This window comes from Dendrobates tinctorius, unplaced genomic scaffold (genome assembly GCF_039654945.1).
Source record: "Dendrobates tinctorius isolate UK_male_01 unplaced genomic scaffold, ASM3965494v1 ptg000201l, whole genome shotgun sequence".
Classification (NCBI taxonomy): Eukaryota; Metazoa; Chordata; class Amphibia; order Anura; family Dendrobatidae; genus Dendrobates; species Dendrobates tinctorius.
The window spans coordinates 10,933,839-10,958,690 of NW_027361868.1; the positions used below are offsets into that span (position 1 = coordinate 10,933,839).

General features: G+C 42.5%; 1 protein-coding gene across 2 annotated transcripts in view; it reads right to left on the reverse strand.

Moving 5' to 3' along the window:
* Positions 1-7,150: 7,150 nt before the first annotated feature.
* The window catches only part of RD3 (RD3 regulator of GUCY2D), a 29,228-nt gene continuing 11,526 nt past the window's right edge, over positions 7,151-24,852 (reverse strand). For both annotated transcript variants that reach the window (XM_073553416.1, XM_073553417.1), the window contains exons 2-3: positions 22,963-23,277; positions 7,151-11,660 (exon numbers count right to left, since the gene is read on the reverse strand). In XM_073553416.1, the coding sequence (XP_073409517.1) occupies positions 11,363-11,660; positions 22,963-23,258 (594 nt within the window). In that variant the 5' untranslated portion in view covers positions 23,259-23,277 and the 3' untranslated portion in view covers positions 7,151-11,362. The remainder of the gene's footprint in view (positions 11,661-22,962; positions 23,278-24,852) is intronic.

Below are 24,852 nucleotides of genomic sequence, written 5' to 3' on the forward strand. Positions count from 1 at the left end.
AGGACGGCTCTTCCCTTCGAAGACTCGTCTCAACTCAAGGATCCTATGGATCGTAAAACAGAAAGCCTACTTAGAAAATCATGGGATAACTCCACAACCCTGCTCAAGGCTAATATAGCCTCTACATGTGTGGCGTGGTCCTTGTTTCGCTGGCTGCGTACACTGGAGGACCACCTCTCTCAAGGAACCTCCAGGGAAGAGATCCTCGATTCCCTGCCGCCACTGCAAAAAGCAACAGGGTTCCTAGCCGATGCCTCTGTGGAGTCCATTTGGGTAGCAGCAAAATTGGCAGTCCTCTCCAACTCAGCCAGAAGGACGCTGTGGCTGAAATCGTGAGGAGGAGACATCACGTCAATGTCAAAACTCTGCGATTCCCTTCCAGGGGAAGTACGTATTTGGCCCAGCCCTGGATGATATCCTGGAGAAGGCCACGGATAAAAAAAAGTCGCTACCGGAGCAGCGGAAACCTAGAAGACGGTTTTTTCGTTCCCCCCGTGACCAACCCTCCCATAGAGAATTCAAAGGGAAAGTTAAAACGGGCAGGTGGAACTATCCGAAGGGAGGAAGAGGCTGAAATATTCTGGCCTCCCAGTCCCAGCAACAACAAAACCCCACAGAGAAGCAATGACGCTATTCCGGTCGGGGGCCGACTCTCGAATTTCATAGAGCAATGGCAGTCCATAACATCAAACCAGTGGGTTCTCTGCACTATTCGCGACGGACTGAGATTGGAATTCGAGAGTCCTCCCCCCTCAATGCCTGAGAATAACCTCTCTGCAAGCTCACCTCCAAAGATCCTGGCTGTCAGATATAAAAACACTCCTGCAAGCAAGAGCAATCTCCCCGGTTCCACAACGAGAAATAGGCAAGGGCCACTACTCTCGCCTCTTCGTGGTGGTAAAACCCTCAGGGAAACACAGGGTCATTATAAGCTTGAAACCGTTGAACCAGGAGGTAAAATACTGGCGATTCAAGATGGAGTCGGTCAAGACTGCAATCCCTCTTATAGGACAGAATTGGGTGATGGCTACAATAGACCTAAGGGACGCCTATTATCACGTCCCGATCCATCCAGACCACAGAAGATTCCTCAGATTTGCGGTATCTCAGGGGTCCCAGGTCAGACACTACCAATTCAACGTCCTGCCGTTTGGGGTATCATCAGCCCCTCGGGTATTTACCAAGGTGATGGCGGCGGCAATAATCTTCATTCGCCAACAGGGGCTCTGCATCGTCCCCTATCTGGACGACCTTCTAATAGTAGCTCCATCCAGGCTTCGCCTGAACCAGGACGTAGACAAATCTCTAGAGATTCTGAAATCCTTGGGTTGGATCCCCAACCTAGAGAAGTCAGACCTTCATCCCTCTACAAGGAAAAAGTTTCTAGGGATTCTCCTGGACTCAGAAGGGCGAACATCCTTTTTACCCAGGGAACGGCAACTCAGCCTGGTTCAGAGGATCTCCAAGTTCAGGGAACAAAGAGCACCGACCCTGAGAGACTCAATGTCCATGCTGGGATTATTGACGGCATGTATCCAAGCTGTCTCCTGGGCCCAAGCCCATACTCGAACCCTGCAGTCCTACGTTCTTTGGTGTTCAAGGAAGCCCCAGAATATATTGTCCAGGAGAACTCCTCTTCCCGGTCATGTGAAGGCCTCCTTTCTATGGTGGTTGAACCGCCAGAACCTCCAGCAGGGGGTCAGCTGGGATCAGCTGCCCCTAAAGATCATCACCACGGATGCCAGTCAGCGAAGCTGGGGCGCGACGGTGGAAAAATCACACTTCCAGGGATTATGGGGCCCAGAAGTCAGTTCCAGCTCCTCAAATACAAGAGAACTGATAGCTGTAGAAGAGACACTAAAGGCAGCAGCGACCCTCGTCCAAAACCATCACGCACGTGTCTACTCAGACAATATGACTACGGTGTCCTACATCTGCCACCAGGGAGGCACAAAATTCTTCAACCTGAAGCGGGTGGCTGCAAGGATCTTCTCCTGGGCAGAGAAACATCTACTGTCCATATCAGCAGTGCATCTAAGGGCAGTGGACAATGTGGAAGCGGACTTCCTCAGCAGGAGGGACGTTCAGCCCGGGGAATGGAGCCTGGACCAGGCAATATTTTCATCGCTGGTCTCAAGATGGGGATATCCTGAGGTGGACCTGTTCGCCAGTGGTCAGAATGCGAAGGTAGAAACATATTTCTCCCTCAGCCCCACCGACGGAGCGTGGAAAGTAGACGCCTTCTCCCACCCGTGGCACTTCAACCTAGCCTACGCCTTCCCTCCAATCCCCATGATAGCAAAAACGCTACAGAAGGTACGGGCAGAACGAGTCACTACAATTTTGATAGCTCCCTTGTGGCCGGGAAGGAGCTGGTACGGAGCCCTGCAAAACATGACTCAGGATGGTCCAATACTCCTGCCCCAGAGGGACAACCTCCTTCGCCAGGGCCCTCTACTGCACCCAGACCTGCGCAAACTGGGCCTGGCTACTGAAGCCGGAGTTCTAAAAGCAAAGGGCTTGTCCGACAGGGTGATCCAAACCCTACAAAGAAGTAGAAAACCAGTGACTAACGCCATTTACAGAAAAATTTGGAAGAAGTTTTCGTTCTGGTGCTCCCCAAATCTTCCAGATCCTTTCCGTCCCAAGATTACACAGATCTTAGAGTTCCTTCAGGACTGTCTAGATCTGGCTCTCACACCCAGTACCTTAAAGGTACAAGTGTCAGCCCTTAGCTCATTCTATGATCAGGACTTGGCGAGCCATCGATGGATTAAACGGTTCATGACCTCGGCGTCTAGGATCCGTCCCAGACTCCGTAGCCAGATTCCCCCTTGGGACTTGAACCTGGTTCTCCGAAGTTTGACGGACGAACCGTTTGAACCTCTGGCTTCCACGACGTTGAAAAACTTGACACTAAAACCAGTGTTCCTGGTAGCAGTCACTACCGCAAGGCGCATAGGAGAGCTACAGGCCCTTTCGATACAGGAGCCCATATTTAACCATCATGGAAGGTAGCATCATCCTAAGATTAGATCCCTCCTTTATGCCTAAGGTAGTCTTGAGCTTTCACAGGAGCCAGGACATCGTATTACCCTCCTTCTGTCCAAATCCCTCCAACGCGAAAGAAGAAGGGTTCCATACCCTCGATGTACGCAGAATAGTCCTCTTCTACCTACAGCAGACAGAAAGTTGGAGGATTGATGAGAACCTATTTGTTCAAATTGCAGGCCGAAATAAAGGTAAAAAGGCGGCAAAAAATACAATCGCCATTTGGATCAAGCAAGCGATCAGCCTCACCTACTCGTCACAGAACGTTTCCCCTCCTACATCATTAAAAGCCCACTCTACTCGTTCTTTAGCAACATCGTGGGCAGGAAGAGGGGATGCATCTACAGAGCAGATATGCAGAGCCGCCACCTGGTCGTCTGTCCACACATTCACCAGACACTATAGACTAAATTTCAACATCGATTTAACATTTGACAGACGTGTTCTGCAGGCTGTTGTCCCTCCCTAAGAAATTAGTTGTTGGTATTTTTCCGATAACTGCTGTCGTGGAAGGTGACTAGAAAAAATAGAATTAGTCTTACCGGTAATTCGGTTTCTAGGAACCTTCCACGACAGCACTAATTTCCCTCCCTACCTGTTGTTTTACCGGATGATTCCTGCACCTTGGTGGTAACTATACATGCTAGCGTGTACAGGAAAAAACACTGGAGGTAATAGGAAGGGGAGGGTTATTTAACCTCTTGTGCATTTCCTGTCCCCTATTAGGGCGGGGAGACATCCTCCGATAACTGCTGTCGTGGAAGGTTCCTAGAAACCGAATTACCGGTAAGACTAATTCTATTTTAGTCTCCCATACACATTAGACTAAAGTTGGCCGAACCCTCTGGCTTACAGACAGATTATGGTGGGGAATAGAAGGACCTGAGGTTGGAATTTCAATCATTGCTGTGGCTTTCTTATAGAGAACTCGTGAATAGTGAAGAGTAGTGAAGAGCGAATGTGCTAGAATAAGGCGTTATCCGAGCATGCGCGGGTGCTCACCGAGTGTCTTCAGCATGCTCGAAAAATATGTTCCAGTCCCCGCAGTTGCATGTCTCTTGGCTGTTCGACAGCTGCAACACATGCAAGGATTGCCTCCGTGTTAGGTAATACCTGCATGTATTTCGGATGTCTAACAGCCACGAGACATGCAACTGCGGGGACTGGAACATATTTTTCAATCATTTAGCACCTGAGCGTGCTCAGATAACACCTTGTCCCAGCACGTTCGCTCATCACTATGCGTGATCTATCAGCTGAACTCAGCGTTCCTATATGGCCATCTGGAGAAAGATCTACCGGCCAACCAATTGTTGAGCCGACAGCTATATAATGTGTATGGGACCCTGTAGAACATATAGTGACACTCCTTGTTTCCAAAAGGAATGAATAGTCAATGTATTAAATTACAGAAAAAGAAACAGATATCCAATAAAAGGAGCCGCTGAAGTGTTATTTTCAAGGGAAGAAAAGTGTTTTTCTAAAACGGACATGTCAGGCCAGACGTCATTTTTTCTGTTTTATGACCACCTTTGCAACTATTTTTTTTGTTCCAGTGCAAACATGGAATTTTGCAAATAGATTTGAATAAAAAGATTTTTCTGATTAGTGTATGCAGCTCCTATACAGAGTTGTATGGTCGCGCTTCCACCATCTGTGATATTCCGAATATATGTTAAGAAAGCATAAAGTACAGATGAAAATGGGATGTGCCTGCATTCTGTTTCCATGGAGACACATAGGTTTACATAGGAGCTGCAAATTCAAAATAATAGGCGATAAAAATTTGCTGGAATAGTCGAGCAGTCATGCCGGTAGAACGTGGGAGCCCTGCAACCCCCATACCTGCTGGCATCCCCCGGCGTGTCCTCAGATTAGTCGTGCATATGTTGCGCTGGACCTATGGATCAGAAGAGATGCCGGCAGGTTGGAGGATGTTCGCAGGGCTCCGGTCCAGCAGACACGGACTACTGATGTGACCGCTAAACCAGGGTCCTGTGAATCTTTTTGCTCCGCTCTAGTAGGAGATTTATAATAAAGACCAATTGCAAAGTTTCTTCATGTTTTATTTTTCGATTTTGGATGGATTAAAGCAACAAATAAAAAATAGATACAAAGATGCTCATAGCTATTATCGAGCGTCTGCGGTGCGGTTTTTTGCTCTGGTTTGTGCCATCCATCAACGCTATTTGTGACAACAGCCTAAGAGAAAGGGAAGCCACCATTTGCTCAGTCAACTTGTCCTTTTTTTTCCATGTTTTTCAAAAATAATTTTTTAAAGGGATTATTCACTTTTGCTACCCTTTTTTTATTTTTTTCAGGGCATCTAAATTAAAAAAAAAAACAAATTTCTAGATAATCACGATGAAATGTACACTGCCGTTTTACGTATACAGCTCCTGTGCTGTCTGATCCGGTTACTCAGCGTGATATTCCACCAGCGTTTTCTTGAGACTTTCTTCCTTTTTATTGGCGAGAATATTGCAGTCTGTGGAGCTGTTCCTGCTGGGAAAAATACCGGATCTTTCCTCAAAGTCAATCTGTCACAACGTCGTGGTTTCCATTAAAAAATACTAGCAATGACGTTAGTGTGAACACAGTTCAGGTGGAGTAAAAAATGACTTCAGTGTTAGGGTACACAAAGGCCTTTTTGTATGACGTATGGTCTGCATGGGAGCTGTATACACAAAACGGGAGGATATTTTTTTCAGTACAAAGTTGCTCAGATTTTTATTTTAGATACATAGGAGCAATGAAACGATTACAGAACAGCAGAGATCCTTTAATTTTCTCTACTAGCATAGTCGGCCATATTTTTTACTTCTATTACTGTAAATTAAGAAATACTACATTTCCGTTCTTAATTTGGGCTCCATCTCTCGGAATCTTTTTTTTTTTTTTTTTTCCTCCTATGATTTTAGACGGTATCTGATGATTAGTTGACTTGTTCTCTTTTTTTTTTTTTTTTTGTTATTTTCACCTGTGATGTCACATGTAAAGATTTGGTATATTCATTAATTAAAAAAAAAATATCTGGAATCCTGTAATTTTTATTTTTTTAACAAGTTTTAAAACTAAATCTTCTGGTTTCTGTGATTAATATTTGTATTGGACTTTAAAATTAGAAAATAAGTGACACATTCAGAAGACTTTTTTCCGTTGTGGATTTTGGTGCACATTTCACACTTTGTCCTCCGTATTCCGCGCGTGCACATTACAATCTGGACTCGCACATGCGCAGTATGCTTTGCCCAACTGCAGGCAAAGCCAAAAAACATTACTGCTCATGCGCTGGTGAACTATGTTCTCGTGCGCGAGTCCAGATTGCAGTGCGCACGCGCGGAATATGGAGGACAAGTACAGAAATTCCCAGAAATATTGCGGACAGCGCCCAAGGAGGGGTGGAGGAAAGGAGCCGAAAAACCACCCATCGGACCGGAAACAAGTCATTTACATAGCCCGCCAAAACGAGGTGACAGATTCCCTTTAAAGGGGTTATCCAGGACATGCTTTTTTTCCCTATTGGGCTAAGAACTTACTTGCGCTTTCTGACCTGAGACAATCTGTTCCAGTTCAGAGTGGTCACAGACCGGTCCTGCCACTGATTCTCCTTCCGTTTACGTCACTTTGACAGAGCAGCTTCTTCTCTTTAGCTTTGCTCTGTCGATTGGGTGTCTTTGCCAATGTCATGCTGATAGGCCGTGGAGAGCCAGCTGTCAATCAGCATGACGTCGGCAGGGGCACCCTGTCAGAGCAGAAGAGGAAGAGCTGCTCTGTTGACGTTGAATTGAATGGAGCCCCATATAATGTATAGGAGCTGCTGCCATTCACTTCAGTAAAAGCAGACCTGCAGTACCTAAGAACACCCATTACATGCGCTGTTCAGCTCTGTTCGCTATATACATTGAGCTGACGCTCAACACTACTTGTACCAGAAGTCTGACCCCCATCGATCTTAAAGATAGGGGAAAGGACTTTAAACGAGCGCCAATCAACATGCTATAGCATCGATTGCTGCTCGTTATGGGCAGGTTCCTGCCTTTATGTTAGTGTAAAAAATGTCCAAAAGAAGAATTACAAAAAACCAAAATTGACTCGTTTATTTTTTTAAAGGTTTTTATATAAATAGAAACGGCACAAACTTACATCTGTCTAATCTCAAAGCCAATCCCGGCATACACAGATTAATAATACATTCTTAGATGTCGTACTGAATATCAGACCATGTACAAAAACAAGTCAAGCCCAGCTGACAAAAGTTCTTTAAAGGCTATGTACACCTTTTGCACAGATTTTTTTTTTTATTGTCCATTTGCTTTCTAAAAGCAAAATTAAGCAACTTTCTAAATAGTTTTTTGCTAAAAAAATTATCTACAATTTCACTGCTGCAGATATAAATAGGTTATAGATAACGAAGAAAGCAAACCGGTGCAGGATAGAAGCTTGACAGAAAAAAATAGGCTTTCAATAAACAGGAAAGAAAATGAAGCACAAATGAGTGGAGCATAGAAGTGAACCATGTATAGTCTGAGGGAGGGCAGAGAAAATAGGCGATAGATAATGAAGAGCGAGTGAGTGCTGCATAGAAGTGTTCTAATATAAGAGCTATTGAAGACAGCAGCACCCTGGACACACACAGAGCTCACATCCAGCCTATATTACTGGGAGAGTCACTCCCACAGGAGAAAAAGATAAAACTTGTGTGGGGTTGCAAATTGTTTTTCAAGGGGGTGTAAAAATGAATTCAGAAATAATTAAACATGACCACTAACATAAGTAAAATATTATTGTAATGTCAAAGATGGCTATAGCCTTTAAATTAAATATGTGCTTTTGAACACAAATGTACAATGTTCCAATGTGATGGTGTAAATATTTTTCTTCACTAATCTACCACTTTTGCATTACTTGACACTTTCATCTCGATTTATGTCTAAACGTAAATTCAGAGTTTTCCTGTTGTCTGTTTCTAAGTGCAACCAATTTGAAGGCATCTATGTATGTACAGTATGTACATGTACGAGCGCTTCTCACAAAATTAGAATATCATTAAAAAGTTAATTTATTTCAGTTCTTCTATACAAAAATGTAAACTTATATATTATATAGTCATTACAGAGTGATCTATTTCACGTGTTTATTTCTGTTAATGTTAATGATTGTGGCTTACAGCCAATGAAAACCCAAAAGTCATTATATCAGTAAATTAGAATAATTAGCAAAAAACACCTGCAAAGGCTTCCTAAGCATTTAAAAAGGTCCCTTAGTCTGTTTCAGTAGCTCCACAATCATGGGGAAGACTGCTGACCTGACAGATGTCCAGAAGGCAGTGATTCACACACTCCACAAGGAAAATAAATTTTGCATTTCATTTGGAAATCAGAGTCCCAGAGTCTGGAGGAAGAGTGGAGAGGCTACAATCCAAGCTGCTGGAGGTCTAGTGTGAAGTCTCCACAATCAGTGATGGTTTGGGGAGCCATGTCACCTGCTGGTATAGGTCCACTGTGTTTTATGAAGACCAAAATCAGCACAGCCGTCTAGCAGGAAATTTTAGGACACTTCATGCTTCCCTCTGCCGACAACCATTTTGGAGATGGAAATGTCATTCTCCAGCAGGACTTGGCACCTGTCTACACTGCCAAAAGTACCAACACCTATTTTACAAACAACAGTATCACTGTGCTTGATTGGCAGCAAACACGCCTGACATTAACCCCATAGAGAATCTATGGAGTATTGTCAAGAGGAAGATGAGAGACACCAGACCCAACAATGCAGACGAGCTGAAGGCTGCTATCAAAGCAACCTGGGCTTCCATAACCCCTCAGCAGCGCCACAGGCTGATCGCCTCAATGTCACGCCGCATTGATGCATTAATTGATGCAAAAGGAGCCACGACCAAGTATTGAGTGCATTTACTGATCACACATTTCGGTAGGCCCACATTTCAGATTTTAAAATAATTTTTCAAGCTGGTGTTATAAAGTATTCTAATTTACTGAGATAATCACTTTTGGGGTTTTCATTGGCTGTAAGCCATAATCACCAACATTAACAGAAATAAACCCGTGAAATAGATCACTCTGTGTGTAACGACTCTATGTAATAAATGAGATTCACTTTTTGTATTGAAGAACTGAAATAAATTAACTTTTTGATGATTTTCTAATTTTGTGAGAAGCCCCTGTATATGAATGGAGAAACCAAATGTAACTTACATGGGTGCTGAAACTGCAAAGCTACAAGTAGACGCAAAATGATGGCTTTTATAAGCTTATGATACGTGATATGCCCTTGTCTGATCCTAATTTTAAGGGATTTTCAAGAACTGACACTTTTTGACCGAAAGCAGGAGCATATAGCTGTCAATTTAAATTTTCATGCTCTAGTAGTTCAGATAAGAACATGAGCGCAGTGATCTGATGAGTAAGAAGTAGCTTCTCCACACACCTATAAGGCTCTAACACTGTAGAGCTTTGTTAGTTTAGTCTGCACTCTGTGCTTGGCATTTAGGTTGGGAAAACATCCAGTGTACCGGTGTGTGTTTATGTATATATTATATATTGCTCTATTAGCCTCACGCTAAAAATATTTTTTTTATGCATGCATTAAACGGAGTCCAATAAAAATCCGGTCCCTAGTTGTAAACTACTTATGGAAAGTGACGGGGTACTCCCTCTCTACGGGAGCTGAGCAGCCCCTGGTGTCAAACTTTAACATAGACTATTTTACAGATTTTGGACCCTCCATCTATTTTTATGTGCCACCCTTTGTGTGTGTGTGTGTATGTACGATGTGTATGTGTGTGTGTGTGTGTGTGTGTATATATATATATATATATATATATATATATATATATATATATAGCGCTGTACAACCTCTGTCTACAATACAAGTTTTTTCCATAAAAGATCCAATAACATATTTTCAAAACGTATTTTTATGCCATGTTATCAACTGTAGAAACTACAGTATACCGGTGACCAGCAGCGTTTTGTATTATTCTTGCAATGTGCCTCATGATATTGGGGTGCTCTCCAATTGTGTCGTTTTAATAAGTACTTAGAGACTGGATTGAGAACAATTAGTCTAAACTACCACACGGAAAAGAATCGTCCATTGTAATAAATATCTGTTTCAGCAGACAAAAAACCCACTATGAACAGGCTCTTTTAAATGATGGACACCTTTAGGGACATTATTTTTACTTAATTGCAAATACTTTTTGTCCCCCCAAAAATGTAAGGTTTCATTAGATATTTTTCATAGTTTTACTTCTGTAGCCTATATCTATGAATGAGTTACCACTCATTGACCTTATCTGACGGCAGTATCTTTTGCCCTTTTCTTTCTTCTGGATAATCTTTGAAGCTTATTTTTTTGACTGATCTGAAATCAAAGTACAAATATGCTATTCTCTTGATTAAATGCACCTGACTAGCTTTTTTTTCAAGAACCAAGGCCTGTGTTCTCTAGGTGTAAGACTGCCCAATGAAGGAGAATCCAGTCTGCAGAAGCTGGTGAGTGTCCAGCTAAAATGTGAGCTCTAATGCCAAAGAGACACCAGAGTCTAGCTTTGAATGGAGACTGCATGGGTTAGGTAGGAAAGCTGAGCAGTTTGTGTGTTGGAGCTGCAGAATAATGTGTGGAAGCTGCAGCCTGTTCAGTTAGAACTGTGCCTGGAGTTGAACACTTCTGTTGGGTGCAGAATGCTGCTGGAGCTCAGGCTGAAGGGGATACGAAGACAGGTGGGATCGTGCATCTTCTGAGTAGGAAGTTTGCTCCAGAAGAAAGGACTGTAATCTGTTCTGGTGAGGCCCTGTGTTACATTTGTGGCCATAAGAGACATTTTTTTGGTTTTGAATCCCTTGGCGTTTTATGAAAGCAATAAAACTGTTTGGACCAAGCCGCATTGCCTGTGTGAACGCTACCTAATGCCTACCTGAGAGAGTGAATCCCTACAATATGAATTGTGATACATAGAGGCTGTAGAAATAAAATGTTCCAAAATTTTGAATGGATCATATTGTAAAATTACTTTTTAGCCAATTTGTATTCAGATAAAAAATTATGTCCATACTTTTACATGAGGACCTTTATATATAACTTATAGGTATTCTCCAATATTTTAAGCAGCTTACACTTACGGTAACAAGACTACAGCTTGATCAGTTTTCAATAAAAATGTCAGTTCTTAAAGTGACACCATGACTATTTCTACAGGAGTCTATAAAAAAGCATGACTTATTTATAATAAGTGCAAACAAATGACGACCAGATTGTCCTCGGTGGTCTCCATATCTGTGGGAATCTAGTTCTCTTTGGTGGTTCGGAACTCTGGCATGCTCCAAACTCTGCGAGTGGGCTCAACTTCTCGTTCAACATCCTCAGAGATGGTCTTAATGTCACTCAAGAATGGGTAGATCCTGGCTCGAGATTTGAAAGTGGTGAGAGATAAGCTCATAGCTCTCTTTGTGTTCCACTGCCTAGCAAGCTTCTTTGCATCCTCTTCTTCTTTCATTTTCTCAGAAGCTTCTTGGAGAACTGCACGGAAAAGACGGGGAACCTCGTGTACTTCTGGTTCATACTCTGAGACCATCTGCCGGAATCTGGAAGAAAATAGGGAATCATTAGAAAGATAATAAAGCTCTATATCAGAAATTTGAAGCTCTCTATTCTCAAAGACATAAGTATTGGGACACACCTCTTGGTCACTGAATTCAGATTTTTCATTTAGTCCCACTTGCCACAAGTGTTTAAAATCCAGTCCCTTGGCATGCCGTCTGCCTTTACTGACATGTGAAGGAATGGATGCTAGGAAAGAGCAAACTAATACCAGCACGATCCTGTAATAGGAGCCGCCGGTGTAACAAATCTGTTCATGACATTTCTTCTTCCTAAATCTTCCTCCATAACCTGTGAGTGATATTATTGAGAAGTGGAAGGAACCACAGCAACTGTGCCACGAAGTGGAGACCGTGTAAGACTACAGAAGCGGGGTCACCAAGTGCTGAGGAGCAGAGGGCAGAAAAGTCACCAACGCTCTGATGACTCCATAACAGTAGAATGTTAACCTCCTCTGGTATTAAAATCAGAACAAACACTGTGTCCCCACCGGTAGCTTTATGCTGCCTTACATCAAGCAAATACCAAGGGTTGGATGGAGAGGTGTAAAGCCACCACCAATGGACTCTGGAGGAATCGTGTTCTGTGGAGTAATGAATCATCCATTTGGTGTGAGAACGATAGCGCTATGGGGTCACTTTTTCAGGAGTTGGAATAATTTCCAGTGAAGGGAAATTATATGCTTCCAACTTTAAGGAGATCAGTTTGGGGAAGGCCCTATTCTATTCCCCTTGGACAACCCTAATGTACTAAGCAAGCTCCATAAGGGCATGATTGGGTGGAAGAACAGAGCCCGGACCCAACCCCATCCAATACCTTCAGAATGAACTAGAACATAGATTGCGAGACAGACATTCTCCCCCAAATATCTGGGGGGGTTTTTTTACATCACAAATGATCTTCTGGATAAAAATGGGCAAATATTCCCTCTGACAACTCCGAAATCTTGTAGAAAACTTTCTCAGAAGATCCAGAGCTTTTATAGCTGCAAAGGGGCCGACTCCATATGAATGTTTATATATGTAGACTGGAAGATCATAAAAAGCTTCTTTAGGTGTAATGTGTACGCGCCCCAGTAGTTTTGTCCATGTAGTGTATATTCAAGCTAAAGCTACAATTTTGAAAATCTTGTGCTCTTTTGCTTAGCAATCAAGTCGCTTAGATTCTTGCTTTGTCTGATGTTGCATAGTACATGAAAGCAAGCATTATTTCATTTCTTCGGACAAATGCACAATTTGTCATTTCCATCAATTTTCATTAAACCCTAAAGGTGTTTTTGTTCTTCAGATCAATACACAGCAGTCTCACATGCCCCATGATTTAAGACACTATCGCTCTCTTTGATCTTAAGCGTTAGCTACATTTTTATTGAACGGAGAATAAAAGAATATATTATACAAAATAGTAGAACGTCCGATGCCCTGAAATTGAGGGATGAATATTGACTGCTTGATGTGGATAAACAATAAATGTATATTTTGCACATGAGGAGAGAACAAAGGAAACAATGTCTCTCGTGAATTAATGTATGAATATTAGATCCTGTATCAAAGGCATAGTAAGTTTATGGTTGGATATATAAAAGTAAATTTGGTCTGTGTGCACATCACACCGTCCATAGACAGCACACCACTCAATATATGTCATAACATGCACTAGTCTCATCCATTCTGTGGATGAATCGGAGCTTGAATTGTGGTTGACCATTTGTGGTACCGCCATACAAATTATTGGAAAAATCAGCTCAAGAGTGGCTAGCACGCCATTTCATGACACCAAGTCGTGGCCATGTTCTTGAAACAGATATGAGTCTTTGTGGTAGGTCTCTATCCTATCAATACGCCATAATTGTCCTTGATTGAACAGCTCTGTGTAACCCCTGGCTCCTTGCCCCCAATGCAGAATATCCAGCCCCTCGCTTCCAGTGTAGAACATACGACCCCCATATAGAACTACCAGCCCCTACTATGCCATCTGCCTTACTAATGTGACAGAATTGCTTCTGGTGCAGAGTTCACCGATACCAACTCGGTCCTTGTAGTAAGAGCCGCCAGTGTTGGAGGAGGATGGATAATGCTATGGGCTATTATCAGTGGTTGGCCTTGGCCCTTTAGTTCCAGTGAAAGGAAATCTTAATACTTCAACACAAGACATTATGGACAATTCTAGCTTCCAGCTTTGTGGGAACAGTTTGGGGAAGGCTCTTTTCTGTTCCCCACAACTCTACCCAGTGCAAAAAGTCCAGAAAGATAGGGTTGGAGGAGTTTGGGGGAAGAACATGACCGACTGCACAGAACTGATACCTCAACCTAATCCATCACATTTGGGATGAACCAGAACCGAACAGAGGTTGTAAGCTCGGCATCTCCCCAACATCAATATTTGGCCTTAAATGATTTTCTGGATGGACTGGCAAAAATTTCCATAGCCTCCTACAAAATCTCAAGGCAGTCTTCCCAGAAGAGTGGGAGCTGTTATAGCTGCAATGGGGCTGACTCCATTTTAATGGCTATGGATGTAGAATGGGAGATAAGAAGAGCCCCTGTAGGCGTTCCAATATTTGTCCATATAAGTGTATGTTATCCTGTAGCCACCATGCTTTTCTAAATCCGCATTTCAGTAATAGCTTCGGCTGCATCCAAAACTCTCTATCCACCTGCTGTTATGCATCATCCCTCACCTGCACGTTACGTGCCTAAACCGGAAAAATCTTGGTTATTGGGTGTTATTTGTTCCCAGCATATAGAGCTACAATGGCCTCTCCCTTTCCTGTTAAAGGCTTTTCATCACCAATTATTTTCACCGGTGTCCTCACTTACAAGTAATTCTTAACATGGAGCATTGTGGTTTACAAATGTAATTTAAAAAAGTTATAGGGGGTTTATAGATGGGAAAAAGCAGAACTTGTGCAGAAAGTGATATCTTAAAGGAGCAGGTGCCCATTAAAATACAGGATACTGCTAGGTTTAGAGCTGTTCTAGACCTCAAATTCAAGCACCCTAAATCTAAAGTGTAACTTGGCACTAAGATCGTAATGCAAAATCCGGAAATGGGCTTCAGCTACCATGTGCTTTTATTATGCCGGGGTCCGTGTGACTGCTAATACAATCACAGGATTGCAAATAACACTACCGTAATTTAGAAGAGCAAAGGAAGATTATTTTAGTAGGTTCTTATGAATGTATAAAACAGGTCTATAAAAAAAACATTCAGGTGCCAAGGTTTTTTTTAATGGATTTAGGGTATCTTGAGGGTGCCGAACGAAAAAATCCCATTACTTTTGCTGAATTGGTTCAAGTTTTTGAGAGCATTCATCCATGAGAATAATGTGACTTGTGTGTGATAACAAATGCAAAAGCTTTTGGACTTTTTACTCTTTAACAGTGTCTTAGGTAATGAAATATCCCATATAATTATCTTGTATTTCAGTTTGTAGGCTTACAGTGCTAGAAAAGCAAAGTTTTGAAGCCAGAATTCTACTGTAATTAATTAGTTAATTATTAAAGGGAATCTGTCACCTAATTTTTACCCTATTAGATGCGGCCACCGCCATCAGGGGCTTATCTACAGCATTCTGTAATGGTGTAGATAAGCCCCCGGAGAAACCTGAAAGATAAGAAAAATGAGTTATGTTATACTCACTGGGGGGAGCGGTCTCGTCCGATGGGTGTCGCGGTCCGGCGCCTCCCATCTTCTAGTGATGGAGTCCCCCTTATTCTGCCGCGGCTCCTGCGCAGGTGTCCTTTATCTGCCCTGTTGAGGGCAGAGCAGAGTACTGTGGAGCGCAGGCGCTGAGCCTCTCTGATCTTTCCTGGCGCCTGCGCACTGCAGTACTCTGCTCTGCCCAGTACGCCTGTGCAGGAGCGCGGCAGAAGCAAGGAGGAGGACGTCATCGCTAGAAGATGGGAGGCGCCGGACCGGACCGCGACACCCATCAGGCCGGACCGGATCCCCGGGTGAGTATAATCTAACTCGTTTTTCTTATCCTTCAGCTTACATCGGGTGCTTATCTACAGCATTACAGAATGCTGTAGATCAGGGTTCCCCAACTCCAGTCCTCAAGGCCCACCAACAGGTCATGTTTTCAGGATTTCCTTTGTATTGCACAGGAGAAGCAATTATCACCTGAGCAATACTAAGGAAATCCTGAAAACATGACCTGTTGGTGGGCCTTGGGGACTGGAGTTGGGGAACCCTGCTGTAGATAAGCCCCTGATGGCGGTGGCCACATTTGATAGGGCAAAAATTAGGTGAGAGATTCCCTTAAGATATCTCAGAAACTAGAGCCAATCTGGCATATTCTTAATCAGCACCATACACTTAATATAAAACCATTCAGACACCAAAATCTCTGTTTACCAGTGAGATATATCCTGGGGATGAATGCTTCACTTTATATCCACCATAATAAAGACAAGAAGCCCACTCATCTACTATTAAAAATGTAAAAAAAAGAACAAAAAAATAAATAATATATATTTACAGTGGGGAAAAAAAGTATTTAGTCAGTCAGCAATAGTGCAAGTTCCACCACTTAAAAAGATGAGAGGCGTCTGTAATTTACATCATAGGTAGACCTCAACTATGGGAGACAAACTGAGAAAAAAAAATCCAGAAAATCACATTGTCTGTTTTTTTTTCATTTTATTTGCATATTATGGTGGAAAATAAGTATTTGGTCAGAAACAAGCAATCAAGATTTCTGGCTCTCACAGACCTGTAACTTCTTCTTTAAGAGTCTCCTCTTTCCTCCGCTCATTACCTGTAGTAATGGCACCTGTTTAAACTTGTTATCAGTATAAAAAGACACCTGTGCACACCCTCAAACAGTCTGACTCCAAACTCCACTATGGTGAAGACCAAAGAGCTGTCAAAGGACACCAGAAACAAAATTGTAGCCCTGCACCAGGCTGGGAAGACTGAATCTGCAATAGCCAACCAGCTTGGAGTGAAGAAATCAACTGTGGGAGCAATAATTAGAAAATGGAAGACATACAAGACCACTGATAATCTCCCTCGATCTGGTGCTCCACGCAAAATCCCACCCCGTGGGGTCAGAATGATCACAAGAACGGTGAGCAAAAATCCCAGAACCACGCGGGGGGACCTAGTGAATGAACTGCAGAGAGCTGGGACCAATGTAACAAGGCCTACCATAAGTAACACACTACGCCACCATGGACTCAGATCCTGCAGTGCCAGACGTGTCCCACTGCTTAAGCCTGTACATGTCCGGGCCCGTCTGAAGTTTGCTAGAGAGCATTTGGATGATCCAGAGGAGTTTTGGGAGAATGTCCTATGGTCTGATGAAACCAAACTGGAACTGTTTGGTAGAAACACAACTTGTCGTGTTTGGAGGAAAAAGAATACTGAGTTGCATCCATCAAACACCATACCTACTGTAAAGCATGGTGGTGGAAACATCATGCTTTGGGGCTGTTTCTCTGCAAAGGGGCCAGGACGACTGATCCGGGTACATGAAAGAATGAATGGGGCCATGTATCGTGAGATTTTGAGTGCAAACCTCCTTCCATCAGCAAGGGCATTGAAGATGAAACGTGGCTGGGTCTTTCAACATGACAATGATCCAAAGCACACCGCCAGGGCAACGAAGGAGTGGCTTCGTAAGAAGCATTTCAAGGTCCTGGAGTGGCCTAGCCAGTCTCCAGATCTCAACCCTATAGAAAACCTTTGGAGGGAGTTGAAAGTCCGTGTTGCCAAGCGAAAAGCCAAAAACATCACTGCTCTAGAGGAGATCTGCATGGAGGAATGGGCCAACATACCAACAACAGTGTGTGGCAACCTTGTGAAGACTTACAGAAAACGTTTGACCTCTGTCATTGCCAACAAAGGATATATCACAAAGTATTGAGATGAAATTTTGTTTCTGACCAAATACTTATTTTCCACCATAATATGCAAATAAAATGAAAAAAAAACCGACAATGTGATTTTCTGGATTTTTTTTTCTCAGTTTGTCTCCCATAGTTGAGGTCTACCTATGATGTAAATTACAGACGCCTCTCATCTTTTTAAGTGGTGGAACTTGCACTATTGCTGACTGACTAAATACTTTTTTTCCCCATTGTATATGTGTACATACTGTATATAATTTGCAATTATTATATTAATTATAATTTGTATTCTTTTTTTTTCCATTTTTAATAGGAGACGAGAGGGTATTGGAACATGCCATTCTTCGCCGGTAGACTGAACATTTTCTGTATTTGTAAGATTTGGCTACTGATCTTTATTATGGTGAATATAAAATGAAGCATTCATCCCCATGATGTTACTGTCAGAAATTAAATTACATGTTCATCACCATCGCCATGGAAATGCTGGCAATTTATAAAACGCAATTGTATTTCGATAATTTGCAAGACACAAGATTCTGGAATAATTAATTGTTTGCTGGAGATATAAAAAGCTCGGTATTATATAAGAAGTGGAGCGTGATCGTGGCTTCCCCCTTATACCATTTACCACCCATCCAACCATTGGGACCCCTGTGATCGTTAAAGTGGGTGACCCATCTGTGGTGAGAGATCCATGCAACTACTTCATGCTCTGTGCAACAAACTACCACCATTGTTGTTGGAAAAAAATTGGGGTTCCCCTTTTCTAAAGGTCAGTGATAGAGTTAAGGAAAAGGATTTGCAGGACCCTTGTCGGTAGTCCATGACCACCAGATCAAAGCATTGCAAACCTCATACTACCTGCTGCCATCCCCGACACCGTTTCTGATTAGTATGAGCGATGTTATTACATTGCACGTGATGCCAATTAGGACGTTGCATGAGGCCTACTAATCAGAAGAGGCGCTAGAGAGTGTTTTGCTTAACTCCAATCAATGGGTGTCTGTCCTCCACCTATTCAGCATTTATCATCTATCTAATCCATAGTTATTAGTGATGAGCGAGCATGCTCCGCTATGGCGTTATCCGAGCATGCTTGTGTGCTAACCGAGTGGCTGACGAACAGCTGCGAGACATGCAGCCGCGGGGACTCAAACATATTTTCTAAGCACGCCGAAGACATTCGGATACCACACGTGCTTGGACCAAAATGTTGCTAACTTCTGAACAAGTCACTATAGTCGGCAGACTCTAAGCCCATTATGTGGCTATTGTCATGGTTTGAACAGGGTTCTTGCCCTGCACTCACAGGGTTAAGTGTTCGTGGCCTCTTTCTGGATCTGGAAGGGGTATTTATACTCACTCTTTACCAGGGTTCTCTGTCACCTATGCTGTTATTCTGGCTGTGTGTCTGACCCCTGGTGTGCGTGTATTCTGCGTTGCTTGTTTGCTTCCCGTGTATGATCCGGTCTGTCCCCTCACTCTGTACTCCGTCTCTCCTTTTGGTACTATTGTCTTTTCTGGTTCTAACCTCCTGGCTTGGCTATCGTTACTCCGTTACAGTTTGTCCCTATTGTACCGTCCATTGCCCATTCTGGTTTTCTGATCTATTGCTACGTCCCGACTATCCATTCTGTCTAACCCTTTGGTACTGTATTGCTATCGTGCTAAGACCCCGGCTTAATCTGGTTTCTGTCTCTGTCTATGCCCCTTGGTAACATTGTCCTGTAGTTACCTTTCTAGGAGTTTCCCTGCAGCTCCTGTCTCTGTGGAGCTTAGGCCACTCCCCCAGCAGTCACGTGATTCAGGTCCTGATACTCTGAAGCACGCATCGTCACCGCTGCTGCCCCGCTCCACAGGTATCTTTGAGCACTGTTTTTGTACTCAGGGCACACGCACTGGCTTAGCGAGCAAGTGCAGTGCAGGGTTCCTGACAGCTATGAATTGCCAGGGCGAGCATTAGGACCACGCAATCATGATCTCAGGGTGCCGATGGGGTTAAAGACAGAGCCAACACAATCTGTTAACCATCAAGTCACTATTGACAGCAGCATCTAGGCGGTTAAACAGTCATGGTTAGTGTCAACAATGGTCATGACTGATGCAGCAGGGTGTCAACTACAGTCTACAGCTGACAGCAGATGCATTTTCACCCGTGGGGGATACTATTCACTTATTTCTCAGGTTAAATTTAATTCGTATTGGTGGTCACTTCCTTCTCTAAGATACTTTCTTCCCTTTCCACTGTAGATACGTGTCTCTCTCTGCTTCCCTCTCCAAAATACTTTCTTCCCTCTCCACTGTAGATATGTGTACAACACCATTCTTCCTGCTTCTTCTGCACTCTGTTGCCCGTCAATGTGGACACCTTCCTGTCTTTGTGTTCTGGTGCTCACAATACACCAATAGCAACACAAACACGTGTGTCCAAACCATCATCATCACTATTCATTATAATCGGCTCTGCTGCCATTGTGCACCCTACAGCTTGGTGTCAGGTGGCACGATTCAAGGGTCTATCGTAGTTATTTAAGGAGGTGCCTTCCCACTTATGTACGGTACCTTACAACTTTGCATATTTGGGAGGGTCAATGAGACCCCTTCACCTTGTTTGATTGTTCAGTTTTACACCAATGTGGCACAGATGTCACAGACCGACACCCTTTAGAACTGGGGAGACATTCTACTCTCCAAATTTTTCTGCCTTGTAGCATCTATACAGAAAGGTTCTGGATTTGAGGCACAACTTACAACTTGGCATACGTCAGCAGTATTCAAGGACTATGATATTTTAAATTGAGGAGCTGCCTTCCCTTCCATGCATCTTATATTCTTTAATTAATGTAGATAAGAATCCAAGACAGGCGATAACAATGGCCTTTATGCTTACAAGCAATTTTCAAAACCGTTTTTACAAAATTTCCTACCAATTTTTCCTTTGCCAAATTTAGAACATTTATCAGAATTACTAGTTTGGATTACTCTTTCTGCTTCCTGCTCCCTTCTCTCAGTGTTAGAGATAGCAGGAGTTATATACACATTATAGCCAAAGTGGAGAGGGGAGAGAGTATCTCGGAGGGCACAGGAAGCAGCACATGTAAAGGAGATAAGTGCAGTATTGGAGCGGTGCTTTTACAGCCCCAATTCCAAATAATTTTGGGACGCTGTGTGAAATGTAAAGAACACAAGAATGTAATGATTTGGAAATCTCTTATAGCCACTTTTTCAGAACAGAACATAGAACACATTTTAGAAGTTCTAAGTTAAACATTTTTACATTTTATTTGGAAAAATTGAATTACTCATAAATCGATGTCAGCAACACATCTCACAAAAGATAGGACCGATCATGACTACCATGGTGTAGCATCTCCATTGTACAACACTCTGTAAACCTCTGGGAAGTGAGGAGACAATTGCTGGCGTTTTGGGAGAGAACTGTTTTCCCATTCTTGTCTGATGTAGGATTCTAGCTGTCTAACCGCTCACGGTATTTGCCAAATTTTTCATTTCATAATGCGCCAAATGTTTTCTATGGGGAAAGGTCTGCACTACAGGCGGACGCTTCATCACCCAAACTCTTCTACTGTGAAACCATGCCCTTGTGATGGGGGCAGACAGTATGTGGTTTAGCATTGTCTCGCTGAAATATGTATGGCCTTTCCTGAAAGAGACGTTGGCTGGATGGAGCATATGTTCTAAAACCTCTATCTAAATCTCAGCCTTGATCACGCCTTTCAAGATGTGCAAGCTTCCCCGGCCATAGGCAGTGATGCACGCCCATACCAGCCAAGATGCCGGAACTGTGCGCTGATAACAAGCTGGGTGGTCCCTCTCCTCTTGAGTCAGCAGGACACGGCGTCCATGGTTTCCATAAAGAATTTCACATTTTGATTCATTTGACCACAGAGAGACTTTTTTTTATTTTGCACTTAGTCCATATTAAATGATTTTTGGCCCAGAGAAGACGGCAACATTTCTGGATTGTGTTGATCCATGGCTTCTCCTTTGGATGATAGAGGTTAACTTGTGGATTTCATGATGAACGGTGTTCACTGACAATGATTTTTGGAATTATTCCTGAGCCCAAGCAGGCATTTGCACAACCTTCTGCACATGGATTTTTCCAGAATATCTGAATTTTTTTTTAATGATATTATGTGCTGTAAATGATGGGATATTCAAAGTCTTTGCAATTTTGCGTTGAAGAACATTTTCTGAAATTGTTCCACAATTTTTAGATGCAGATATTCACAGATTGGTGAACCTCCGACCATCCTTGCTTCTGGGAGACTCTGCCTCTCTAACATGCTCTTTTCATGCAGTGATTTGACTTGAAAACTGACCCTCCAGCTGTTTTTCCATCAGTACCATTTACCGTACTCCTCCAGCCTTTTGTTAACTCTTTACCAACTTTTTTGAGATGTGTTGCAGCCATCAATTTCTAAATGAGCTAATTTTTTTTTCAAATTTAATGGAAAAATGTCCAACATTCACTTTCTGATCTGTGCTCTATGTTCTGTTGTGGAAAAAAAACCATGGATATAAGAGAAATTCTTGCTTTCTTGTTTTCTTTACATTTTACAGAGTCTCAGCTTTTTGGGAATCGTGTTTGTACATGAAAGCAAGTGAAAGTAAGTAGTGTCTAGAGTCTGAAACATTGTAACAGAATGCAGTTGTGTGAGTAAGACCAGGTCAGGATGAGTTTTCACCACAAAATTGTAGCAATAATTTGCATTAAATATTAGTAAAAAAATTTTAAAAAAATTGCAAATCTTAACAGAACAACACTAGAAATAATACCGAGGGGCCAGATAGTACTATACAAAACAATGAAAAAGAAACCCTTAATAATACACTTTATTGAATATGAATTTAAATATATATATACTGTATAGAACGCTCATAGGTGATAAAAATCAAGGCAAAAGGTGTATGTGTTCACCCAAGTGGGCAAAAAAACAATATAATTAATCAAAAAGTAGGGGACCAAAGTAAAGGCAGGAAGGAATATATGCACGTTAGAATGGGTGTGAATCCCTCTTAGCATCTACAAACTACACCTACCTGGCCGCAGAGGTTGGCACCCTAAATAGTGATATGGTGCCACCACCCAACGTAGGCTGTCCCTAAGGAAACCCTACTAATGTGAGTATATTAGTACCGTATATTGCTCTTGTTTTTTTTTTTTCTGTCCTGATTGTTATCGCCAATGCGTATTTTATATATACAGATAAATATTTTTTTTCATTATTTTCTTAATGCTTATCAAATAAATTGTACTTTTAAGAGGATTTTTTTTAGTTGTTTTTGTATAAGTCTGAACAGAACCCCCAGTGGAATCCTTTATAAGTCAGAGGTATGTCGTTACAAGTGTGTCCAGAGCCTAAACAACAATTTGCTTCTCCCATGTGCTAGGAGTCTTTACCTGAGGATAACGGGTCCGCAGTAGGACGGGTGGATGGCGCTGCAGGAGTCCTCCAGCTGTAGCCTCTCTACCGGGCTGATGTCATAGCTGTGCTTCGGGTAGTTGACCAGCCAGCTGTAGTCCACACCAGTCTTAATCTTTCTGTATTCATTTTCCCTCTCTCGCTGCTGTTTTTCGGCCTGTTTCATTTGCCAGCTCAGCTCCATCATTAACGTCTCCACCACCATATCGGCAGGATTTCTTTGGGTAAGTCTCAGGTTAGGCTCATTCCACCTGAACCAGGACGTCAATGCCATCCTTCACCAGACGTTCAAACTAGAATGAAGAAATAAATATACAGTGTTAGTAATACTAATAACAGATGTAATGTGCTTAAGGCCGCGTTCACATGTTCAGTATTTGGTCAGTACTTTACAGTGTAAGGCCAAAACCAGGAGTGGGTGATAACACAGAAGTGGTGACGGGTTTCCAGGGCCGGCCCGAGAGATTACGGCGCCCTAGGCGAAACTATTTTGTTGCGCCCCTACTATTCTTGGCAGTAGATGAAAACTTGGGATATAAATTTAGGAGCAAAATAAACCACAACAACAATGATTAATTAACTCTCTCCTAACTCTTTAATCTTCTGAGAAGTTGTATAGGACAAATATATACAAAGTAATCAATAACACAAAACAAAAACGACCATAGGTAATTAAAATTTTTGTTTCCTTGCCTTTTTTTTTTTAAAGGATGACACTAAGTCACAGAGATTAATTTGTTTAGCAACTTCAGATTCTATCGAAATTGTTGCCAACCCAACCAACCTCTCTTGCGTCATATTTGCCCTTAAATATGTACACTTTTCTTTCCATCCCTAAAACTTTTTGCCTTTTGAAAAGATTTTTTATAATTTTTTTTCTATTTTTTCTCTGGCGCCCCCTTTGGGTCGGCGCCTTAGGCGGCCGCCTAGTTCGCCTATTCGTTCGGGCCGGCCCTGCGGGTTTCTATTATACTTTTCCTCTGATTGTTCCACTCCTGGTTTTGTCTTAGGCTGGTTTCACATTAGCGTTTTTTAGCGCAGCGCATCGTGTGCGTCCATGCGCCATGCGCCCCTATGTTTAACATGGCAGTCGCATAGTCTAGCGTTTGCACGCGTTTGTATGCGTTTTTGTGCGCATGCTTCTTTTTGTAGTGTGCGCCTAGGCGCACCCAACGCAACCTGTTGCATTTTGGGTCCGTCCAACGGCGTCGAAAAACGCATGCGCACGGAATGCGCAAAAATAACACATTACAGTCTATGGGATCGCAGGCGTGCGCATGGACATGATGCGTTTTTTTGCACGCGTTTCTATTGCGCGCAAAGCGCAGCGCTAAAAAACTTTAATGTGAAACTAGCCTTACAAATACTGATGTAAAATACTGACCAAATACTGAACGTGTGACCGGGGAGGCAGATTATTGCATATATTATCACTTCTACAGTCTATGGTTAATTCCATTCTGGGAATCCTGCTGCACTGTATAGCATCATTAGGGTATGTTCACACATATGCGTTTTTTTTCCGCGGTTTAACCAAATAAAACGCTTAAAAAATGCTTAAAAGAAGCAAAGCATTCATTTTAATGAATTCCGCACTTTTTGTGCATATTGATGTGTTTTTTTTCCACGAAAAAATTGCAGCCTGCTCGTTAATTTAGCGGAAAATTCCACTTTTCTAGCTATTTTCTATGAGGCTGGGACCGCTCCAGAAAAAAACACATTAAAAACGCACGGAAAACTCGCAGAAAAAAACGCGTGTTTTCTGGGAAGGAGTCCGGTTTTCATGCAGAAATTTTCTGCATACGTGTGCACATAGCCTTATTTTTTTTCTACAGTATAGCAGCATTATTTATGTGTAGTTTATGGCA